The 21,102-nt window shown below is 33.5% G+C and overlaps 1 protein-coding gene across 6 annotated transcripts in view; it reads left to right on the forward strand.

Moving 5' to 3' along the window:
- The window catches only part of LOC108769945 (protein abrupt), a 133,103-nt gene that overhangs the window by 103,514 nt on the left and 8,487 nt on the right, over window positions 1-21,102 (forward strand). For 3 of the 6 annotated variants that reach the window (XM_018521173.1, XM_018521172.1, XM_018521174.1), the window contains one exon: window positions 10,762-12,382. In XM_018521173.1, coding sequence (XP_018376675.1) covers window positions 10,762-11,708 — 947 coding nt within the window. In that variant the 3' untranslated portion in view covers window positions 11,709-12,382. Of the gene's footprint in view, window positions 1-5,293; window positions 5,668-7,550; window positions 8,223-10,761; window positions 12,383-21,102 lie in introns of those variants that run through there. The other 3 variants (XM_018521177.1, XR_001940569.1, XM_018521176.1) reach the window with 3 other exon arrangements.

The raw sequence follows: 21,102 nt of genomic DNA on the forward strand, positions 1-21,102 counted from the left end.
ATTGCCGCCATTGCCAAGCAATCTCAGTTTCATCCAAGTGGCTCCAGCCATCCAGTTGCTCAGCATTCCAACCCCCTTTACAAATCCAACGTGCCGAGAGTCATTTTAACTACAAAACAGCCTTCCTTTCTTTTCACTTAAATGTATTTTTTCACGTGTGTCCCACGCACAATGAATAGTACCCCGATAGTTGAGACAAACTTTCGACAGACAACACGGTTTTTCAATTCTGGAAAAGTGATCTTATTGTCTCGTCCCACGAACTTCTGCAGGAAAAACTTCACACAAAAGGCAAATTGTTTTGTCGTGTTGCTTCAAAAACTGCACGTCATGTAACATATCTAAAAACTTCAATTTCTATAATTTATAAGTTTTATTTCTATAATTATTCATTGTAATGCGTATTTTAATCTTGCATTTATTTTGAATAATACATTTTAATTAATTAATAAAATAAAATATAAAATTTAATTTATTCATAAGAATAACTTTTGACAAATCTTAATATATATAATATATATATAGATTAATTAAAAAAATTTCTATTAATAACCAGCAGAATTAAAAAAATATGTGTGGAAATATAAATTTATTTTAATTTGTATTTAGAAACATATACGTGTTACTGCGTATATGACTGAATGCTAATTAAACTTGAATGCAAAAAGATCAGATACTGGTCAAGGTCAGAGACTTAAATGGCTCAATCAATTATTACAAAAGTGATGTAGTTCATGCGGTACGAAGCGTTATACCTTTTACATCTATATTCTGCACGCGAGCAAATGAAAAGGCGAAAGTTAAATAAAAATAACCTCGCAAAGCACGGTATATTTTCTTTTTATTCTCGAAGAAGTAGAAAAACTTAAATCGCGTTGAGGGGAGGAGCTCGTAGGCAACTACACTGGGTACCTAAATTAAACTTTTCTACCCCTTCGGAGTCTTTTCCTCTGACTCAACGACTGCCATATATCAAACCACCTGTCATAAATCTAAGCCCTAAACCATGCTGAATGCTCATGTAACCAATCGTTAACAAAGCTTGTACTAGAAGCCAGGTGATCACAGTTCTATAGAGAGTAGCGAAGTATTAAACTGAATATATATTGGTATATATATAAAAAAATATTTATAAATTAAAAGAAGAATAGACAATTTATTTATGGCTCAGAAAGTTCCGTGTATGCGAAGCATTAAGATTTAAATTCCATTCTTGATTAGTTTTCGCGCGAAACGTTGCGGAAAACTGCTGATGGTTGCTTCGCGCTTTGCCGCCGCAACATCGAATAGAATTTCGATGTAGCACATCAAGGCTCGTTTCTCATTTCGGAAGTATTTCCAGGAATAGGAATTGCACCGCCGCATATCGATCCCTGTCTATAACTCCGCGTCTTTCCCCTCGAACGGGATCGACATTTTCGAGTTGCTCACCCCTGTGGTAACGCGAGGCAGACGCGGCAGGACTTTCCCGGAAACCCGAAGACATCGATCTTCGGGCTCCCTTCGGCCAATCAGCGTGCTGACTGCTCCTCGAGAAGCAGGTCCTCGTTAATGCAGCGCAATTCGTTGGAGCGACGCCGCTAATGGACTGGCGCAATCATCCGGGCTTGCTACCGAATCTCCCTTCTTGCCGACAATGTCGGTATCCTCTTCTCAGCTTCATGTTTCTTTATCCTACTTGAAGTTTTTGCGAAAATCTTGACTTTCGTCCGATCACTGTATCATCTTCCCGTATCTTATTTTTTTCTCCTGCGAGAAGAGCTTAGACTTTCTTCAGTCATCTTCAGTCGTTTTCCTAGATATTCGTGACTGCATAGAGTATTTGTAGTTGTAAACTAGTGAGAGTTTTGGCTAGTTTGCAATTGCGATATATCGCAAATAATGATCTTCGATAATGCTTAAAACATTAAGATTGCTGATATTATATTTTTTGCTGCAATGCGCAAATCTTTAGTTATTTTTGGATGACAGTTGCGATATTCAAGTAATAGTCTTTGATAATGCTTAAAATAATTAGACACATATCAGGATCGCTGATATTATATTTTATGCTATAAAGCGTATCTTGAATTATTTTTGGATATGTTCGTAAGAATTTTTGATGACTTTAATTACATATTGAATTTTTCATCATTTTATAATTAGAGCAATTTTTAAAAAGTTATGATTTATTTAAAAAAAAGTATTTTAGGAATATTTTATAATAAAACGAAATGAAACCTTCGACATAATTGTGATGAGTCTACATTTAAAGAACAATTAACTTTCTAAAATTTTATTATAACAAAAATTGGTTCCGATTTTGCTTTCTCGTAAAAGCTTTCAACTTAATATCATTAAACTTGACAAATTTAGAAACGTACACGTTCACATCTTCTCTCTTAACTAAATTAAAACATTATCTTTTATTTTACGTGCTTCGAAATTAGATTTAACGGAGAAAAGAGTTAATTTTTATTTCTTCAACTTCCCGCGGAACTTCTTATATTTTCGTCTGAGATAATTTCGTTTTGGAAAGAATTTCTCGAAGAAAATTGCGTCCCTTCGTTTATCTTCCCTAAACCTTTTAGCATCTTTTCCTATTTCTACTACCCTCCATCATTGCAGCTATCCCTTTGGTCTTTCAAGTTATCTCTTCCGCTTCTTTCGTCTATCCTCCGTATTTTGTCTTTCCGCTCATCGTTCTTTTCCGCATCCCATAACTGTCTTTCTATAATTCTTTTCCGACCGATCGGCTTGGAGGTTGGTCGTAATCGAACAAACACACACACCTCTCACTTCGATCGATCGAATTACCTGAACTTTTAAGATATGCGGTCTGATCATTTGATTGAACATATTTCACGTTTGAAAAAAATAATTATATGATGAGAATTCTTCTAATCTAACGAGATGTGATTCTAATAATTAGGAACTTCACGTAATTCAATCGATTTTTTAATATTCGTTTAAACAAAAATTTTATTTCTGTGTGAGTTCTATAATTTTTATTCGTGAGATTTAAAAATTTATAGATTAAAACTTAAATATAGCTGGAATTATTGGACATCTGAGATATAATTAGTCCTAAATATTTTTATAAAAAAATTGAATAATGATTTTAAGATTACTTTTACTCATATATTCTCGCGAAATATAATCAGACCTCGTGTGAATATTAATCGAATGATAAAAGATGAAAATGGAAAGACCCGAGCTTAATGCTTTAGAAGCGATGTGACCTTAATTCCACCCGAATTCTGGTGTAACCCGATTGATATATAAATCATCGCAAAATACTGTTTCCCGCGGTTCGTGTTATATATATGCGGCTCTGTAACTCTAATAAATTGGTTTGTCATCCACCATAAATCAGCAAGTAGTTGCATACTACGATTCCTCTTTTACATGATGTAGGTTTAGTCGACAAAAGTTAATTTCGAAAATAGGATGCTACGATTACACAAATACCGTTGATCGAATTTCGGTTCGGATGTTATTTCTGCTGACGCGCTGAAAAATATTTTCCATCTATTTTTTAAAATAAATATATTTTCAATGTAGGAATAGAATTTTGTTTATTTAGTGAACATTGTTACGACAAAACAGTTCTTTTTTCTAAAATTCAATCATCCTAAGTTTGCAATAACAATCAAAAAAATACAAAGCATATTTAAAAAAAAAAAGGCTCCTTGCAATATGAAAAATATACCCCCGAGGTTTCTCCAGTAAAAATATGATATAATTACTCAGCTCGTTATTTAAGTTATTGATAATTAATGAAATTAATGACTAAAGAAATATTCCAAAATGTGATAGGTGCGGTATATGATGATTTCTGCACGAGTTGAATAATACCCATCATATACTGAATCTACACATCCTTCCCTTTTATGTAATGAGACGTGCACGAAAATGGGAGAGGCCTTATGCTTAGAGATTCGTAGGAAAGATAGTCGTAACGAGGCGTAGAGACGAGTGGATCAATACGAAGGTTCTTACGTAGTTCGCTTACTCTTGCTCTGTCTCCCTTCTTCTTGCTCCACCCTTCTACTACTCTTCCTTATCTCTTTCTTCCGTCCAGATCCTCCATTTCTCTCGGCTTCCTCCTGACGCTTTCTCTCTCTCTTCTCTCTCTCTCTCTCTCTCTCTCCCCCTTTCTGTTAGTCTTATTCTATCTTTCTCCTTATCATCTTCTCTTTTTCTCTGTCTCTCTCTATCAGTCTCTCTGTTCGAGAGTTTGATGTGCACGAGGACGAAGGCGAATAACGATGCTTGCCGATAGATCGAATAGTTACCTTCCAATTTACCCCCTGAATGTCCTGTTTCATTTGTGAGATGCGCAAGAAGCGTGCCCGCGGCAGCGACAGCTATTTCGAAATGCGAAAATAATACCGCGTTTGTGAGAGTACGTTATGGCGCCAGATGTTCGTTCGATTTTTACGACCGGAAGTCGCCCGCGTCTCCACATGAGCGTGAGGCCAAGAAATTAAAGAGAGATAAATGAACAACTGATTACGGAGATGCCTTGCGTATGCGACTCGTTTAGTCTAGGGCCATCGTATTGTAATTTGGATAAAGAAATTACATCAACAAGTACAACAATAACAACACACCAAACATCCTACAACCGGGCATGCCCTGAGAGTACGAGAGTAGTACGCGTGCGAGTATGTGTACGCTAGAGCAGACTGAGGAACAGAGAGAGAGAGAGAGAAGCGAGAGAAGCAAGTGAGTGTGTGCATGATAGTTGATGTGGAGAGAGACAGAACGGGTGCGAAAGTGCGCTTGAAGGTGCGGAGTGAATGAGGGAGAAGGAGAGTAAGAAAGATAGAGAGAATACGAGAGAGAAAGTGAGAACAGAGAAAGGAATCACGTGTGATTGGTCACGTGTGTGTTCAGATACGGAGTGAGCAAAGAGGGAGAGTGACAGAAAGAAAGAACGAAAGGTTTAACGTGTGTGCCTCCGTATACTTGCGCTTAATGTATCACAATGTATGCTGTGTATGTATGCCTCTGTGAATCTGTGTGCATGAGAGAAAGGAAGCATGAACGAAACATTGAAAAAGGGAAAAAGAGAGCGAGAGAGAGAGAGAGAGAGAGAGAGAGAGAGAGAATGAAAGAGAGAGAGACAGAGAACGTGAGAGAGGTAGTGCGAATGCGCGTGCATAGAGAACGCTAGAGAAAGAGAGAGAAAGAGAGTAAAAAAGAGAAAAAGAGAGATAGAGAGAGAAAACGTGGGAGGGATGGGAGAATTGGCGAGAAAGAGCGAGGAAGGAAACGGTATCAACTGACGGGCATGTCCTGGTTGTAGGATCGGCGATGCCGAAGAGGGAGGAGGCCGCGATGGCGGCCATCGCCGCCGATGCCCCACAGGCCGTGGAGAATTTTGCAAGGCTCTACACGGTACTGCGCCATGACGACACTAGGCCTCTATGCCGTTACTGCGGCCGTAGCTACTCGTCACCAAGCAACCTGCGACAGCACGTGAAAAACGTCCATTCGAACTGGCCGCCGCCGGACACGTGGCCGCAGTGCAACGTATGCGGCAAACGATGCAAGACCAAGCACTACCTGATCAATCATCAGCTACAGGCGCACGGCATCCATCAGAGGCCTAGCATGAACAATCCCGTTGCCCAACAACAGCAGCAGCATCAATCACCATCCTCGTCCTCGTTGCCATGAGTACGTTCGATGTCACCGTCCGACGCTCGTCTGGAAACGCGTGAAAACGCGATCAAATCATCACTGCTTGTCGAAAAGCTTTAGTCAATGTCGCGGTTGGAAACGAAAGGCTATAGCCATCCGCTTGATAGGACGTAGAAATCGTAACGAGGATTTCCGTCGCCGCTGCAGCTGCAATCGTCGTCGTTGCGCTACTTGTCCATTTGAAATTTGTTTAATCCGTTTTTAGGGTTTCGTTCGGATAGAATATTGTAGCTATTTTAGGTTTTATAATTGACAATGAGATTATTAAAGCAATAGAGTCTATCTGAATACGATTTTTCGTACATCAATGAGGGATGGCGAACATTACATTTTGGCAGTTATATTGTAATGTCTTGCTTATATACCGCGATAATATCTATATCGGAGTTTTAACCAAAATTTCGTACACGCTATATAATGTTATCTGTTTTTTATTCCAATTGTTGTTATTGAATGACAAAAAAATTGATTTTATTTTTATCGTTATGCACAATGTATTTTACCATTTATTCATTATAGTATGTTGTTCATTAACATCGCAAGTAGATTTCATTTATCTCGATATTTGATATGTCACATCGAGATTCGATATTGATAACATTATAGTTATTCCAACAATACTTTTCTAATTGATCGAAACAGGATATTAATAAGAGAATAGAAAGAGAGTAAAAAGTTTAACCCATTTGACACATACCTAAAATTATTTCCAACCGCGACAAATAAACCAATGCAATTATCGAATAAGTATAGTTTTCGTGAAAAAGTGCATGTCCAAATACAACGCGAATATCAATACTTGTGAGATTTATGTACAGACACGAAGCAAAATCATCATTCATTTCAACGTTACGCCTAAAATCATGCATCAAACTTAATGTATACGAAACTGAATGGGTATACGAACATTGACGAAAACGTAATTTTAAATAATCATACGAACGCGTAATTATAATTGACGACGGGCAGATTTGTGAAGAATTTGGCCGAGAATCGAAAATTCGATTAGCACGTTTGCGAATTTAGAACCTCGAACACCTCCGTCACCTTTCGCCGAAAATCCAAGCTATTTGTAAAAGGTCTTCAATTTGTATTAATATTCATATTCCCCCCCCCCCCCACATGATTTTAAATAGAAATGTTAATTGTCCACATTCTCTTGCACGATGCCAGACTCCTTCCAACCACATTGAAGTAAAGGGCAGTTATCCATAAAAAAATTTTAATAATGTCGTATTTTTGTTTTTGTAGAATTTGATTTGAGTCGAGTTCGTTAGAGATTTTGAATATCCTAACTATATGTCAACATCTCTCAAATAATGTGACGTGTATCTATTTGTTATGAATGTTTGGTGCTATGTTGAAAGTTATGTGAGATACCTCAATTTTTAACGATATAACGCAATTTTTATACTGAATTTTCGGAGATTGTTTCGCATATGTGAAAATATTTTGAATACATAGTGATAATAAATATCACACATATGCTATAAAATTAAAAAGTAATATGCGCGAATTTAAAAGCAACATAAGTCGAAATTTATATTGATTTTTTCAAAAACAATGAAATAATCATCAATATTTAACGGTATATATTTTTTTTTAAAGCATAGTAAATTATCACTGTATATTCAAACAATAGACACTTTACGCTGACGGTCAGTCGTATTAATAATAATTAATTAGCGGTTGATTCCAACTAGTAAGAGCACGGTATAATAGTAACCGCTGTGGGAAATACCCCTAGATGTTGAACACCGTTTGGGTCGAGGTTGGGCGCGTAGCATTATCGTGTTTAGCTCGGGGTGGGATTATGGTGGTGGTGGCTGGTGGTAACGTTGGTGTGGTGGTGGTTGCAGATCACGGGCTTGATGAGGCAGAGGGCGCGGCTTACCACCACCACCACAGCCATCACCAGCAACATCATCGGCATCGCCATCATCATCCACTATCCGTCCCTCCTCCTCACCACCGTCATCAGGCGCAACTGGAAGACGACACATCAGTTAATCAATCTTCCACCACGGCCACCACGATCACGACGACCATCAAATATGAGCGTGGCCAACCGGACTTCAGGCAGCAGAGATTATTGCGGGAGCACCATCGACAGCATGGTTACAGGTGTCCCCTCTGCTGTAGGACATTGCATGATATCAGTGCTATGAGGGCGCACTTGGATCATCATTATCCCCGAGATTCACCTACTTGTCCCGTTGCCTCCTGCGCCAAAACCTTCTCCCATCCCAACAGTGTCAGGAACCATATGCGACTGAAGCATCCTGTAGAGTGGGACCAGATTAAGACCTTGAGGTGGACCTATGTCTGATGAACAAGCGAAGATCAGTATAACTCTGATCGCATGTCGTAACTTTAATCTTTCCCACAAATATTTTACCAAAGAAACTTTGCTTTTTATTTTCCAGTGTGGCCCTATATTTCTTTGTATGCTTACTGGGCGGCGATAATGAGTGATAATTTATTATATTAGGGCAGACTTTTTACAGTTGGAAATTGCTGTTAGCATTATTATAGCAAAGATGATGAATATAGATCTAGATGATCCAATGTTTTTTTTGGAAATATTGTTAATAATAGAATTTTACAAATTTTATTATTTATTATATTTAATATATTCCTCTATTAAGATATCTATTTTAATAAAATATATTAATTGTTTATATAATTGCACACAGTAATAATTATACTAATAATTATATACAAGAAAAAATAATATATTTTAATGAATTTAAATATCTGCACTTAGATATCAATTGACAATCATTCCTTGTACATACAAGAAGTTTGTTTATTTAACATTTTCATAATAAAAATAAATACCAAATTGACGTCAAATCGAGCTTGTTATCGCCGCGCTGTGCTATTTTGAATCACGTTGGAAGAGAGTCTGGTCGACGGAATTTGGATTCTTTATAAAATTTACAGATATTTGAATATCTACACAAACGCAAAAGAAATTGATGAACGTTGATAGGAATACACAAATTACGAATTATCTGGGAGAAAGTCTACCGTGTATCCCCCCCTCCCCCCGGCGTGATAGAAAATGCGCAAAGGTGACAACCGAACATTAGTGCTTTATTTCAAAACACGTACCCACCGTGAAGTTTATCCCTAACAAAAAGCGCACACTGTATATATACGAGAGATTATATCGACAAAGGAGAGAATCTATAAATATATATATGAAAAGCTATTATATTGAGCATATATATATATATATATATATATATATAAAGAGATATACATAGAGTTGATTTTGTATAAAATGTACGAAACAGTATTTCCTGTAGAGCCTGAAGCGTAGATCACGCCGTAGAGAATAAAACGATACACTTACACACTGCGACATCCGGCATACGCCGGACATTGATATAAGGATTAGATTACGTATCTAAGAGAGAAAACAATGTTCCTCTAAGCTGAGTAAGCCAGCCTTATGTTAAATAATGTAGTCTTAAGAGTGTAGAAACTGAACAGAAGAGCGCACGATGACTACGACGAAACCGAGCGGTCGATCGGTTCTAAAGATCCGTTTTGCTCTTATGATCGCGAAGAAACACGAAATTGTGCGATGTGTGTGAGAGATGCTGGCGCGTATACACGAAATGCATGAAAATATGCAGGTTACTATGTGAGTGAATGAATTGCGAATGAATACGTCGACCAGAAGTACGGTCGCTTAACAATGCCTAGCCTTATTTTTCTACGTCTTACGTTTCATCAGTATTTCTTAGGTCAAGAGTGCCCCAAAAGACGTTTACGTTCGAAACCGTGCATATACTAGAATACGCCGCGAATAAACACAAGGAAGTATATTTATATATATTTCTGTGAATGTACGAGTCGTTAGTTGCGGATCTCAAAAGGAAGTGTCGGAATACAATATATATTAATTTCTAACCATTAACACTTTTCATTGGGCTACCTCCAATTTGGCTCAGATGGTGTTTTTTTTATTTAATATTTGAAATGTAGAATCACATAGAAAAGGAATTATGTACTAAATGAATTATTCAAAGTTATGGTGAATCGTTATTTTTCAGAAGATATATATATAGATCACGATAAGAAGAACGAAAAAAGACCAAATTGTTGATATTAACTCAATTTATGGCTTATATGAGGATTTACAGATTTTCCGGCTTTTACTGAAAAATAACGATTTACTATAACTGTGAATAATTCATTTAGCACTAATTCAGCAATAATTCCTACGTGATTTTGCATTCCAAATACTGAATAAAAGACACTACATGAGCCAAATTGGAGATGACCCAACGAAAAGTGTTAATGGTAAGACAGAATTTGCATAAAATTTTTTTTAATTTACATACGAAATGTATTATATATTCGATATTATATTGTTTGGAAAATCAGGCGCTGCAAAGTATCCGCGCAGCAAAGTATCTCGTTCTTTTAATATTATTTATTATCGGTTTTATCTTTTCCTGGCTGACAACTCGTACTATAAATAATGTATAGAATACCGTACATATTATTTTAGCAGATACTAGCTTCTATATATATATAAATATATATATAAGATGTACGAAATAAAGTCTATACTATTTAAGTAATGCTTTGTACAATAAAAAGTACTCACAGAGAAATCCAGAGTATTATATTTCCACAATCTCTTATGAATAGTTATAGCACTATCGATTACAACATCGGTGTGATCGATTTTATAAGAAAAACAGTTAATTTCATGTAATTCTCTTTTACCGTATTTTTATATTTTTTTATAAGTAGAAATTTTTTGTTTCATATCAACAGTTTTTCCATGATTTTTATTATCTTTTTCAACTCAACAATATAATATAAAATCTTATATAAAATTAGACGATATAACTTTTAATTTTAATTATTTACAAAATTAATTGCCCTTAATGAAAGAATAAAATTTGAAATGTCGATATAAACCAAAATTATTCCTATCGAACAATTCATTATCAATCGGTTACATATTGGTCATCAATGATCCAATTTTCTTTCTTCCATAAAGAAAGAGGTACATGCTCTTACCTATCCGTCATTTATTTTCAGTCGCTCGACGAAGTCTGGATATGATTCGAGTTCGTGCAACGGATCCTAGGCCTTGTCCGAAGTGCGGAAAGATGTATCGGTCAGCACATACGTTACGCACTCATTTGGAAGACAAACATACAGTCTGTCCGGGATATCGCTGTGTTTTATGCGGAACAGTGGCAAAGTCTCGAAATTCTCTGCATTCACACATGTCGAGACAACATCGAGGCATCAGTACGAAAGATCTTCCAGTTATGCCGATGCCTAGTAAATTCGATCCGGAATTGGCGTCCCGTTTATTAGCTAAGGCTGGAGTCAAGGTGAGTCCGGCTGAACTTCGCGCACGAGCCAGCCCAACAGCATCTCGAAGAAGCGACATGAGGTTGGAGCCGCCTCGTGCAGGTGCATCCGAAATCGACAGCTGCGGTGGTGATGATCCCGAAGATCTTAGCCTTAGGTACAGTTCGCCACTTTCGAACACCGTTATTACTAAGGTAAGCGGTAACAGTAACAGTAGCAGCAATAGCAAGAATTCGACAACGATCATCCCCAAGTCCCTGGATACCATGCATGGTAATGGTGATCTCAACATGGCACCACTGCCACATGGCAGTCATCATTCAAGCCACAATACCAGTGCGATTGCTGGCTCGGCGATTTTGGACACCTATTTGCAGTTTATTGCAGAGAATTCTGGCCTATCGGCGATAGGACTTGGTCCTGAGCATGCGGCCGCCGTGCATGCACATGCCGCTAAGATGCGCATGAATCTGGAAAAGCACGGCAGTCGTAGCTTGGAAGATTATCCTATAATCGGCAGAGACGAGGGTCGAGGCTCCGGAGTCGTTCACGAGGACAGACAGGAATTTGACAGACACAGCGGACTTGTCGATGAAGCGGAATCGTCAGGTGCGGATGACGACGAATTTAGCGAGAATGAGGAGCCAGAAGTGATAAAGGAATAATTCCTTCCTTTTAGAATAGCTAATGATTTTAAAGAGCATCTTCGAATTACTGACGAGTTCTTCGATATGATCTGCAGTTCGCGGCATAAATTGGCGCTCGCGACAATTCTTGTTTCAATGAAGCAAAAGAAGTAATATATGTGCCAGATCGTCCATCCGAAGAATCGACCAATGATTCTTGTTTCTTATTGCCTGCTCTATTACTGCGTGAAATAACTTGTGAAGTTTATTGGATGCCAGATATGTTTGAAAAGTTAAAAAGTCTCCAAAGTATTTTGACGCCGACATATAGATGGTGCGTGGACAAGCTTGCTTGTTGGACTAGAGTCACTTAATTGCCATTACAACAAGTAAACATATGCAAAACTATGCATATGCAACACATATGTATACATGCACATATACATACATGCATACAAACACACACACACACATATATATGTATACCAGCTCGCGTGCGCGATGGAGCACCCACATATACGCCACAAATATTCCATCCATCTACCTCAGTGCACATAATAGATGATAGAACACAGACTAACGAATCTCAGTAAATGAAGAGAAGATGAAGTACGCCGTTGGATCGCAGAACAACAATGATCGCAAGGTTTGATTGTTGCAAGCTCTAAGATATCAAATATGATGACTAGGCAAGGCAATTTTGCTATTTATTTCTCGAAAGTTTAAATGACTTAAAAATTTATGTGCGATAATTAACATTTGTTATTATGTTATTATTATTATAAATGTTGAATACACACATTTTTATACCACTTAAATTTATAGAAACATTAGACTTTCAGACAATATTTAGCTATTTAAAAACTTTTTTATTTGGGTAATGTGCGTAGTGAATAATATCATATCGTATCTAGATGCACGCCCACATAATTGGAATACTTTGATATATGAATGCCACGTCATTCATATATGAATGACAATCAATTTCATGAAAAATCCTCCAGAAAGTATATCAAATATATTTTCTTTTATAATTTATTATTTTGCCATAAAAATAAAGATTACTATTATTAAACGATAAGACTTTTTACGAAAATTTGACATTTCTGTATTTATTTTTATTTAAATGACTAGAGGAATTCTTAGAAACAAAAAATGTCATTCGTATATGATGTAATTATGTTAATAACGTTCAATGCATAACTGTCTCATGCTCACTAAAAGAAATTGATGTGGATTGTAAAATATTCTTGTAATTACAGGCGCATCTAAAACTATTATAGATTTTATTCACGATATGAGTACGATAATAATTGTGTTTTAGTCTTGCTCCAATTAAATATTCTTTTTAGTGGAACTTAAATGTAATTATTCACGTTATCAATTTGTTCAGATATTGGATTTTTAAGATAAATATTTTTGCGCAAAAATATGATGTTATTCTTTATATTTCTTCAAACATTATAAATATCAATAAACTACAGATTGTATGTACTTTTCGAAAGGTGTCCATTTACTTTAATTGCAATTTGTTACAAAAAGAAAATAAATTTTTTAATTTTAAAACAAGTAAAATATTCTCTAATGCTTAAAAAAATTGAAGAATTTTGCAAAAGGTAACTGATAATTTTGCAAGTTAATTAAAAATACTTATGTATTACTTATGTAAAAAAACATATCTGTATTAAACAACAAAATATTAATACTAAATACTTAATTTATCAGATGAAACGGATAAATTTAAATAACGCTGAAATACAATCATAACTGAATTATTATATTTATATTTATTTTGAATTGAAAAACAGTGGAGCGAAACTGGATCACAATTAAATCGCCTCTATATCAATAGTGAATGAAGCATCTCGATTGTACATATACACGCTTTTGATATTTAATTAATCTTTTGAATTAAAAAAATAGTTGTTTTTTTTTTGAGAAAATTTTTTTTATTAAATGTTAAATGTGAGTCCGAAGAGTAAAAAAAGTACTGAAAAAAGTATGTCAATCATTTTGACATATTTGTATAGACTACGTGCGTTGACCCATTTAAGATTTGACTTAATTTTGACTAATTACAACTGGATTTGTTGCTTATATTCTGTTTTTCTTTTCAAGTAACTTAAAAAAAGGAGAAGAAAATATGGAATATAATTCCATTTTTAGTTTCTCTTTGACCTTACCTTTTCATCCTATCAGCTCTTGCATGCAACATTTCTTTTGGGACAGGTATTTTAGGCTTGCCATGACGTAGTTAAGTAGTGATTTAAGTTTGTTGTTGACAGGAAAAAATACGGTAGTTATCATATGTCAGTAATAAAATGTTAGAAGTAAAATCGGCGCGGTTTTCGAGATTGTAAATTGCACTAATTATTAACGAACTATGATAAAAGGCGATTAAACTTATTCCGCGATCTCGCGACGAGAGACTGCTACGTTTGGACGTAAATGCGTTTAAATACACTTCTCGAATAATGCAACGAATATATTATTATTCGTTGCTTGCGCAAACGTAATGTTTTTAGCGCGACAGAGATTTCTTCTATTTTCGCGAGGCGTAGAGAAAAGTTAATTTAACAGAAGATTCGCCGCTGAAACGTGCACGACGCGATACGTCGTGAAATTGTTCCTACTAATATATATATATATATATAAAATTCATAAGTTAATTTCATTGACAACACATTTCATAGATTCTACGTATATGATAATAGAAATACACGTATACGTATATATATGTATTCTTTATATATGCGTATAAAGAAGTGGAGAGAAATTTAGCAATATGTAGCAGCGTGGCGCGGGTCAAACGCGATTGGGAAATGTTGAAAAACTGTTTTCTCACTTTAGAGGATAAATACATTGGATATCTTGGCCCTTGGTGCGTGTTTTAATATGGGACTTTCTAGGAGATCTGCATGTGTTTTTCGTAAAAAGAGAAATGCTAGTTGATCAATGCTAGAGATTGTAACTTGAGTCAAGTATGAAGCAGTTTGAAATTTCCATGAAAAATTACCATAAAAAACCGCGAATTTTATCTTAACATAAAATTCCGCGCGAGAAACTATGAGTTGATTAAAACCACAATATTTTTATGCGCTCTGAATTTTTCATGCAGAGAAACTATCGAGAAACTATGCGGTGCTCGAGTACCGCTATATTCGATAAAAACATTTAAAAAACATAAAAAATTGAAAAGTCAAACAGAAGTTGTATAAAAAATCAAATTACATGAAAAGTCATAGAAGTTATAAAAGTCGAGTTGTTAAACAAGTCATGAAAAAAGTAAAATAGAGTTATCGCGTTTATTACAAACAAATTAAATTGTTTGTAATAAAATTCATTAGCGTTAGTTATGGAAATAATATAAACGTTGATTTACAGAAGAATTGGATACAAACATTCTATTAGTAATTGGTACTATAGGAACATGTATATCCCTTGGATCTTGAGTTCCGTTGCGTTTCATGGTCGTTAAAGTGAAAATTATTAATAGACATGCTTGTATTTTAATTTTAAATAATTCTATCTTAATTCACAAATTCTAGGTGTCAAGTTCTGTTAAATATCGAAACAAGAAATTCAGGACTATTTCATTGCTATTATGCTAAGATTATATGAACTATTGGAGAAATTATTACATTCTCTTCTCTGTATAAGCTGAGCTTGAGAGCTCAGATCAGATCAGATTCTTATCTGTTACCCAAAATAGACATTTTCAACTTATCAAGTCTTAGTTTTTTACATTAAATTAAAAAAATAGTTATTGAAAAATGAAAACTTTTTAGGCCGTGGTTCAATTCATGCCGACAATGCTCATAAAAATCATTTGTCTTCGTTTAACATTTGACAAACAACAAGGATAAATGATTTTTAAGCATTGTGATTTTGAACTCTTAATGGAACAAGTATTTATTGTTATATAAAAAAAATGATCGCGTCAGAATTAGTGCCTATTCATTCTGGATGCCCAAAATCTGCCCAAATTGACTCAATTGGACTGTTAATAAACTTAATTTAGTATGCTAATCCTAAAGAATAAGTATGCATTTTTTTATTAGCACAACTTTATTCTGAAGGTATATGTTGAACTCAACAGGAGGCTGTCATAATGTACTAAATCTATTCAATATTTTTTAATTGATCCTACACCTCATGTTCTAATTAATTAATAAGAAATTATGAGAGAGAAGATTATGAAAGAGGGAAATTTTATGAGAAATTTGTCCAACAAAAATATGAGGTTCTATATACAGCGCACAGTACAGCAGAATCTAAAAAGTTGGCCCAAATTAAAAAAAATACTTTGTCTAATTTTTGTCTCGCATTTACTTTTTTAGTTTTTGTAAACAATTATAAATTATGTTAAGTTAATTACAGTATATTAATTATAGTTACGTGTTATTTCTGTATAAAATGATCAGTGTCAGATTATATTGGTCAATGTAAATTATAAACCAAATAGAATTCAAAACCAGCAGGCCTATTCTGTAACTCTCAACGCAAATTTCATTATCATTTTAACGCTGATGCGCAGCTCTTTCATCATGGCAAAAAAGTTGCGCAGCGGCATTATAATGATAACGAAATTTGCGTTAAGAATTACAGAATAGGTCTGCCGGGGGGGCAAGTGAGAATCAGCGTTTTACTTATTACATATAATGTAACAGTCTTGTTTTCTTTCGAGCTATGATTAACATGCGTCTAACAAGATTTTCACTAGTTTTAAGAAATTTAAATTGTTAAACTGTTTTTTTTTATCCAATGTTAAGACGAATTCCTTTCTTGTTCTGGGTGAGTCACCGTTTTTATAATACAATTTTTTAATTTGGTTTGTTTGACTTGATTATGAAATACATTAATTTTTTGATAGATTGTACAACATCAAATCTGTAAATCTGATGGTGATTTTCCTTAGACATGCAAAGAATTAAATTTTGATTTTTGTAATTGCTGATGATGGCACCAAAATGTGCCGAAACGTACTATAATTTTGGAATAAAGACTTAAAATTACATTTCGCGTACTAATTACCACGCTGATTCTCACTTGCCCGGTTTTTGGATTCTATTTGGTTTTGAATTTGAAGAGTCCGTAAGAAGATTACATTATTACTATTGTAAATTATCTACCTCTACGTGTGCAACGTTTAAAATTGAATTTTATTAGAGTTGAATATGTCAAAGTTATGGATAAAAGTTGCTGGATATATTGACAATGATTTCTATTTATTATTTTTTTATAACAAAATCGTGCAATATATGTATATTAATATTTCGAAATTTATTTTTTTCAAAAACTGCTTTTTATGCTGCATAAGAATGCACAGCAGTATTTCATGGGTAACTTTATTACATTTAAAAGAATTATGTATACATAGAAGATTTTACATATTAGAAGAATATCATAAAAGTAAGGAGAAATAAAAATGAAACAATCATTAAAAGAAAAAAAAGGAAAAAAAAAAGAAAAACAATTAATAATATGTTTGAATAAAAGAGAAAAAAATTTTTTTAATCTAAAAAAAATGTTAACTTCCAGACTGCCTAGCATTCGACAATTTTTGTTTTATTAAAAATCTTTTGAAACGTATATTCTGAGAGCATACCATTCTTGCATGATTATCATCATAACGAGATAGAACGTTACGTCTGTTAATTATTTGTACACAGACTCAAATATGTGAAGGAATTAAAGGAATCGAATCAGCGTTACACAAAAATAAATTATACTATTGATTTAATCATAAAAACTTGTGATCATTATTAACTTTTGACGCTACTATTCATAATGAATTATATAACACTGCACAAATCAATTACTTGCAAGCAATCACAAACGTCAGAGAAAAAGTCGAGTCTTTTTAGATAATATTGGTGCAAGTTTACATGGTAAAAGCAATAAGGATATCGGTGATTAAAAGCAGGAAAATAAGTAGGAATGAAAAAAGTTGATTTATTGTACACTACAATAAAAGTAGATAAATTAATTTATCTATAAAGGATGAATTATTGAAAATAGGCTGTGTTACATACGATCTCGCACGTATACATATATACATATATACTTAAAAACTTAACACATACAAAATATGGTATAGAAAATAAAAAACTAAAAAAAAAATTATGAAATAAAGAAGCAAGCATAGTATATAAAACAATATACTATAAATAAGAAAATAAATGAGGAAGAAATTAAAGAAATAACAGAAGGAATATCAAGGTAGTCTAGAGCTTTTCAACATTGTGTACAAGTTGTGTAAACTAACTGTGTAAAAAGTACAAATATATTGAAGCAAAAAAAAGGGAACTATTTATGACTGCGTATTTATGCCAATAAAAATATAAATTTTGAAAAAAAAAGAAAAACTTTTATATCTCTAACATTTCTCTCTACCTGTTGTGGTAGAAAGAAACGTTAGAGATATAAAAAATGTAAAAAAAGATTCAAAACATGAAAAATAAAAAAAATTATAAAAAGAGATTAAAAACATGAAAAAAATGAAAAACAAGTTAGAGAGATAGAAATGATTTTAATATCAGACAAGTATGCAATAAAATTTGCCAGAATACTATAGTCTTTTGAATTTGAAACATTTCCATTAGTAAGAAGAAGAGGAAGAGAATAAAAAAGGAAAACGGGATTTCGTTTCGTATTACTATTGAGCTATCTATAATCATGTGCATTTTTATTTACTTCGAAATATTAGGGGCATTAATTTGATTGGAATTAATATATAACGATATATTTTTGTTTTGAAAATCAGTAATTTAGATATGAGAAATTATCCGAGTAGAATAATTAGATAGGATTAATCTAAAAATATAAAGTGGTCGAAGAAATTGCACGAAAAATTACACGAAAAAACACGTAATTTTTCTAAATTAAGAAATGCGAAATAATACGGTACAAATTACGTCGTAAAGCGCATATACATACATGTATGTATATATATATATAATATATATTTCTCGAGTATATAGTATGTGCAGCATCTCAAAAAATTTAGGAAAAACAGAAAACGCTTTTTTTAGATGATAAAGGAGCGATTTCTTAAATCTGATAAATGTTGAATTATTATTTCTATAAATTGATAAGACGAGTAATGCTAAGAAAAAGGTAAAGCAACAAAATTAAAATTAAACAATAATATTGAAGATACATAAAAGTAAATTCTAAACAGAATCGTAAGACTCGTAATTTGTTCTCGTAGGACTCGTAAAAACTTATGCCTAATGTTGTAATTCTATGCGTGTGTACCATAAAGACGTACAATCATACGTAAATATCTATGATTTCTCATAAATTTTACAAGTAGCAAGAAGCTATCTGTAAAGGTATTGCATAAAACACTTATAAGTTCTTCCAAGTCTTATGAAAACAAATTACGAGCCCGATTCTGTTTAGAATTGACCCATTAAGCTTTCAAGTTACATATACTAATTTTCAAAATATGTATAACAGCATTTACTTTATATTTAAAAAACGTAATTCAACACACGACCATATTTGCAATTAATGTAAACTTATAATTTGAAATTGAGCCTAAAATTGAAATATAATGATTGATTTTTATGTACGTTTATTGTATTGTATCTAATTGTAAGTTTTTTATATCTAACTAAATTTAAGATTTGGCCAGCTTTTTTTGAATACTGCCTTACTGTGTGCGATGATTGCATTACATGACCAGAGCCACTGACATCAATATTTAACATTTAAGATTAATATTTCTTTCCGTTTCAGCATTCTTAAGATTATTTATTGACTATTCAATTAGATAATACGTGCAGCTAATATCGAGACAAGATAATATTCAAAGCATAGTGCTAGTTCTGAAATTGTCGCGTTTACATTTATGTAATTAATTTTTCTGTTTATATGTAATTAATTGTATAGTTTAAAAGTTTTATTCTTGCAGAAGAAGAAAAAGGAATCGATGAATTACATATCTCAAATTAAATGTTTCTATCACACATTTTAATCCATTGATTCAGCATTATTAAATGCATCGGAAAATGTTCATATCTTTTTAGACTAAATAGTTGATTTCGGTTTATGTGAACAATTTTTCATTTATCACGAGCGTATCTTGTTGAATGCAACTTTCTTACCGTTTGAAAAGTAAAATAGTATCTTGATAATGCACCTTGGCAATGTTTTATTTTCAGAAAACTTAATTTTACTGACCCAAAGTACTGGACAAAAAGAATTTCACTGACCCAAAGTACTACAAAAAGAATTGAAATTAACAATAAAGATAAAATTGGGATAACAAGAAAAACCAGATTATATATAGGTTGTGCACAATACTCAAAGTACACTATTAAACATTAGCTCTTAAGATATATCTTTTTAAGACGAATTTAGGATTAAAATTAAATTTATCGTGGGATTTCAAGCAATTATTTACGCGAAATTTTGTAAAGAGCAATATTCGTAAATAATAATAGCATTTTTCTAGAACTTTGAAATGACCATTGACTCTCATTCGATTTAATTGATCTACTGAAAAGAACATAGAAAAGCAATGTAAAGTGAATAATTGAAGTAATTATCTTAAGAGATATAACATTATATTGAATTCAACTAGTCACACTTCATCATTTTAATTAAAAATCGAGAGTATAAAAACATTGATATGGAATAAAATTAATCAACGCTATACTTGTTGTGTAAAAAAATAATACGTTATTTTTTACATAACTTGGTTTCTTATAATAATTTTACTTTTAGAAACTTATGGATTATCATTATGTGAGAACAATTATATTAGTTAAACGTAAATAAAATAGACGTCTTATTGATGCGTGTTGATATGCAACTTTTGAAATGTTTAAACTTGACATGTACACATATGTATACGAATGTAACTGTATACGATTGACATTTGTATACGACGCGCACGAGAGCCAAAAACCGGGCACGCGTGATGAAGTGAGATTACGCATATTAATTGCCCGCGCCATGCTGTTTTATGGAAGCGTCCGATATTTTATTATAAATATTGTCAGCCATGACGCTTTCTTCCTTTTTCTGTAGAGTATCAACTATAAGACGCGTTCGTAATTTACCATCTATCAAGTTACGAGCATTTTCGAGCAGAGATTGAAACGCGCGGCGATTCCGTTCTAGATTCGTATTCCCGCGAATTTAGAAACTTCGCATATTTATTTTGTTCACAAATAATCGCGCCCATAGATAATTTCTTTTCGTGAGATAAAAATGCGAGAAAATTCAATGAAGATACGCAATCAGTTTTCAGAAAAAAATGAAAAAAGGGAATGTCATCAATCGAGATACGAATCCAGGTTTAATTGGTACAAAAAAACCACTTCTTGCCTTGAAGCTCTCTATTATTATGAAAGAAAGCAGATCCATGTGTACAGAGTACAAATTTATCCGTGGATTGACTAAACTTCAATGAACATTA

This window comes from Trachymyrmex cornetzi, unplaced genomic scaffold (assembly GCF_001594075.2).
Source record: "Trachymyrmex cornetzi isolate Tcor2-1 unplaced genomic scaffold, Tcor1.1 scaffold97, whole genome shotgun sequence".
Classification (NCBI taxonomy): Eukaryota; Metazoa; Arthropoda; class Insecta; order Hymenoptera; family Formicidae; genus Trachymyrmex; species Trachymyrmex cornetzi.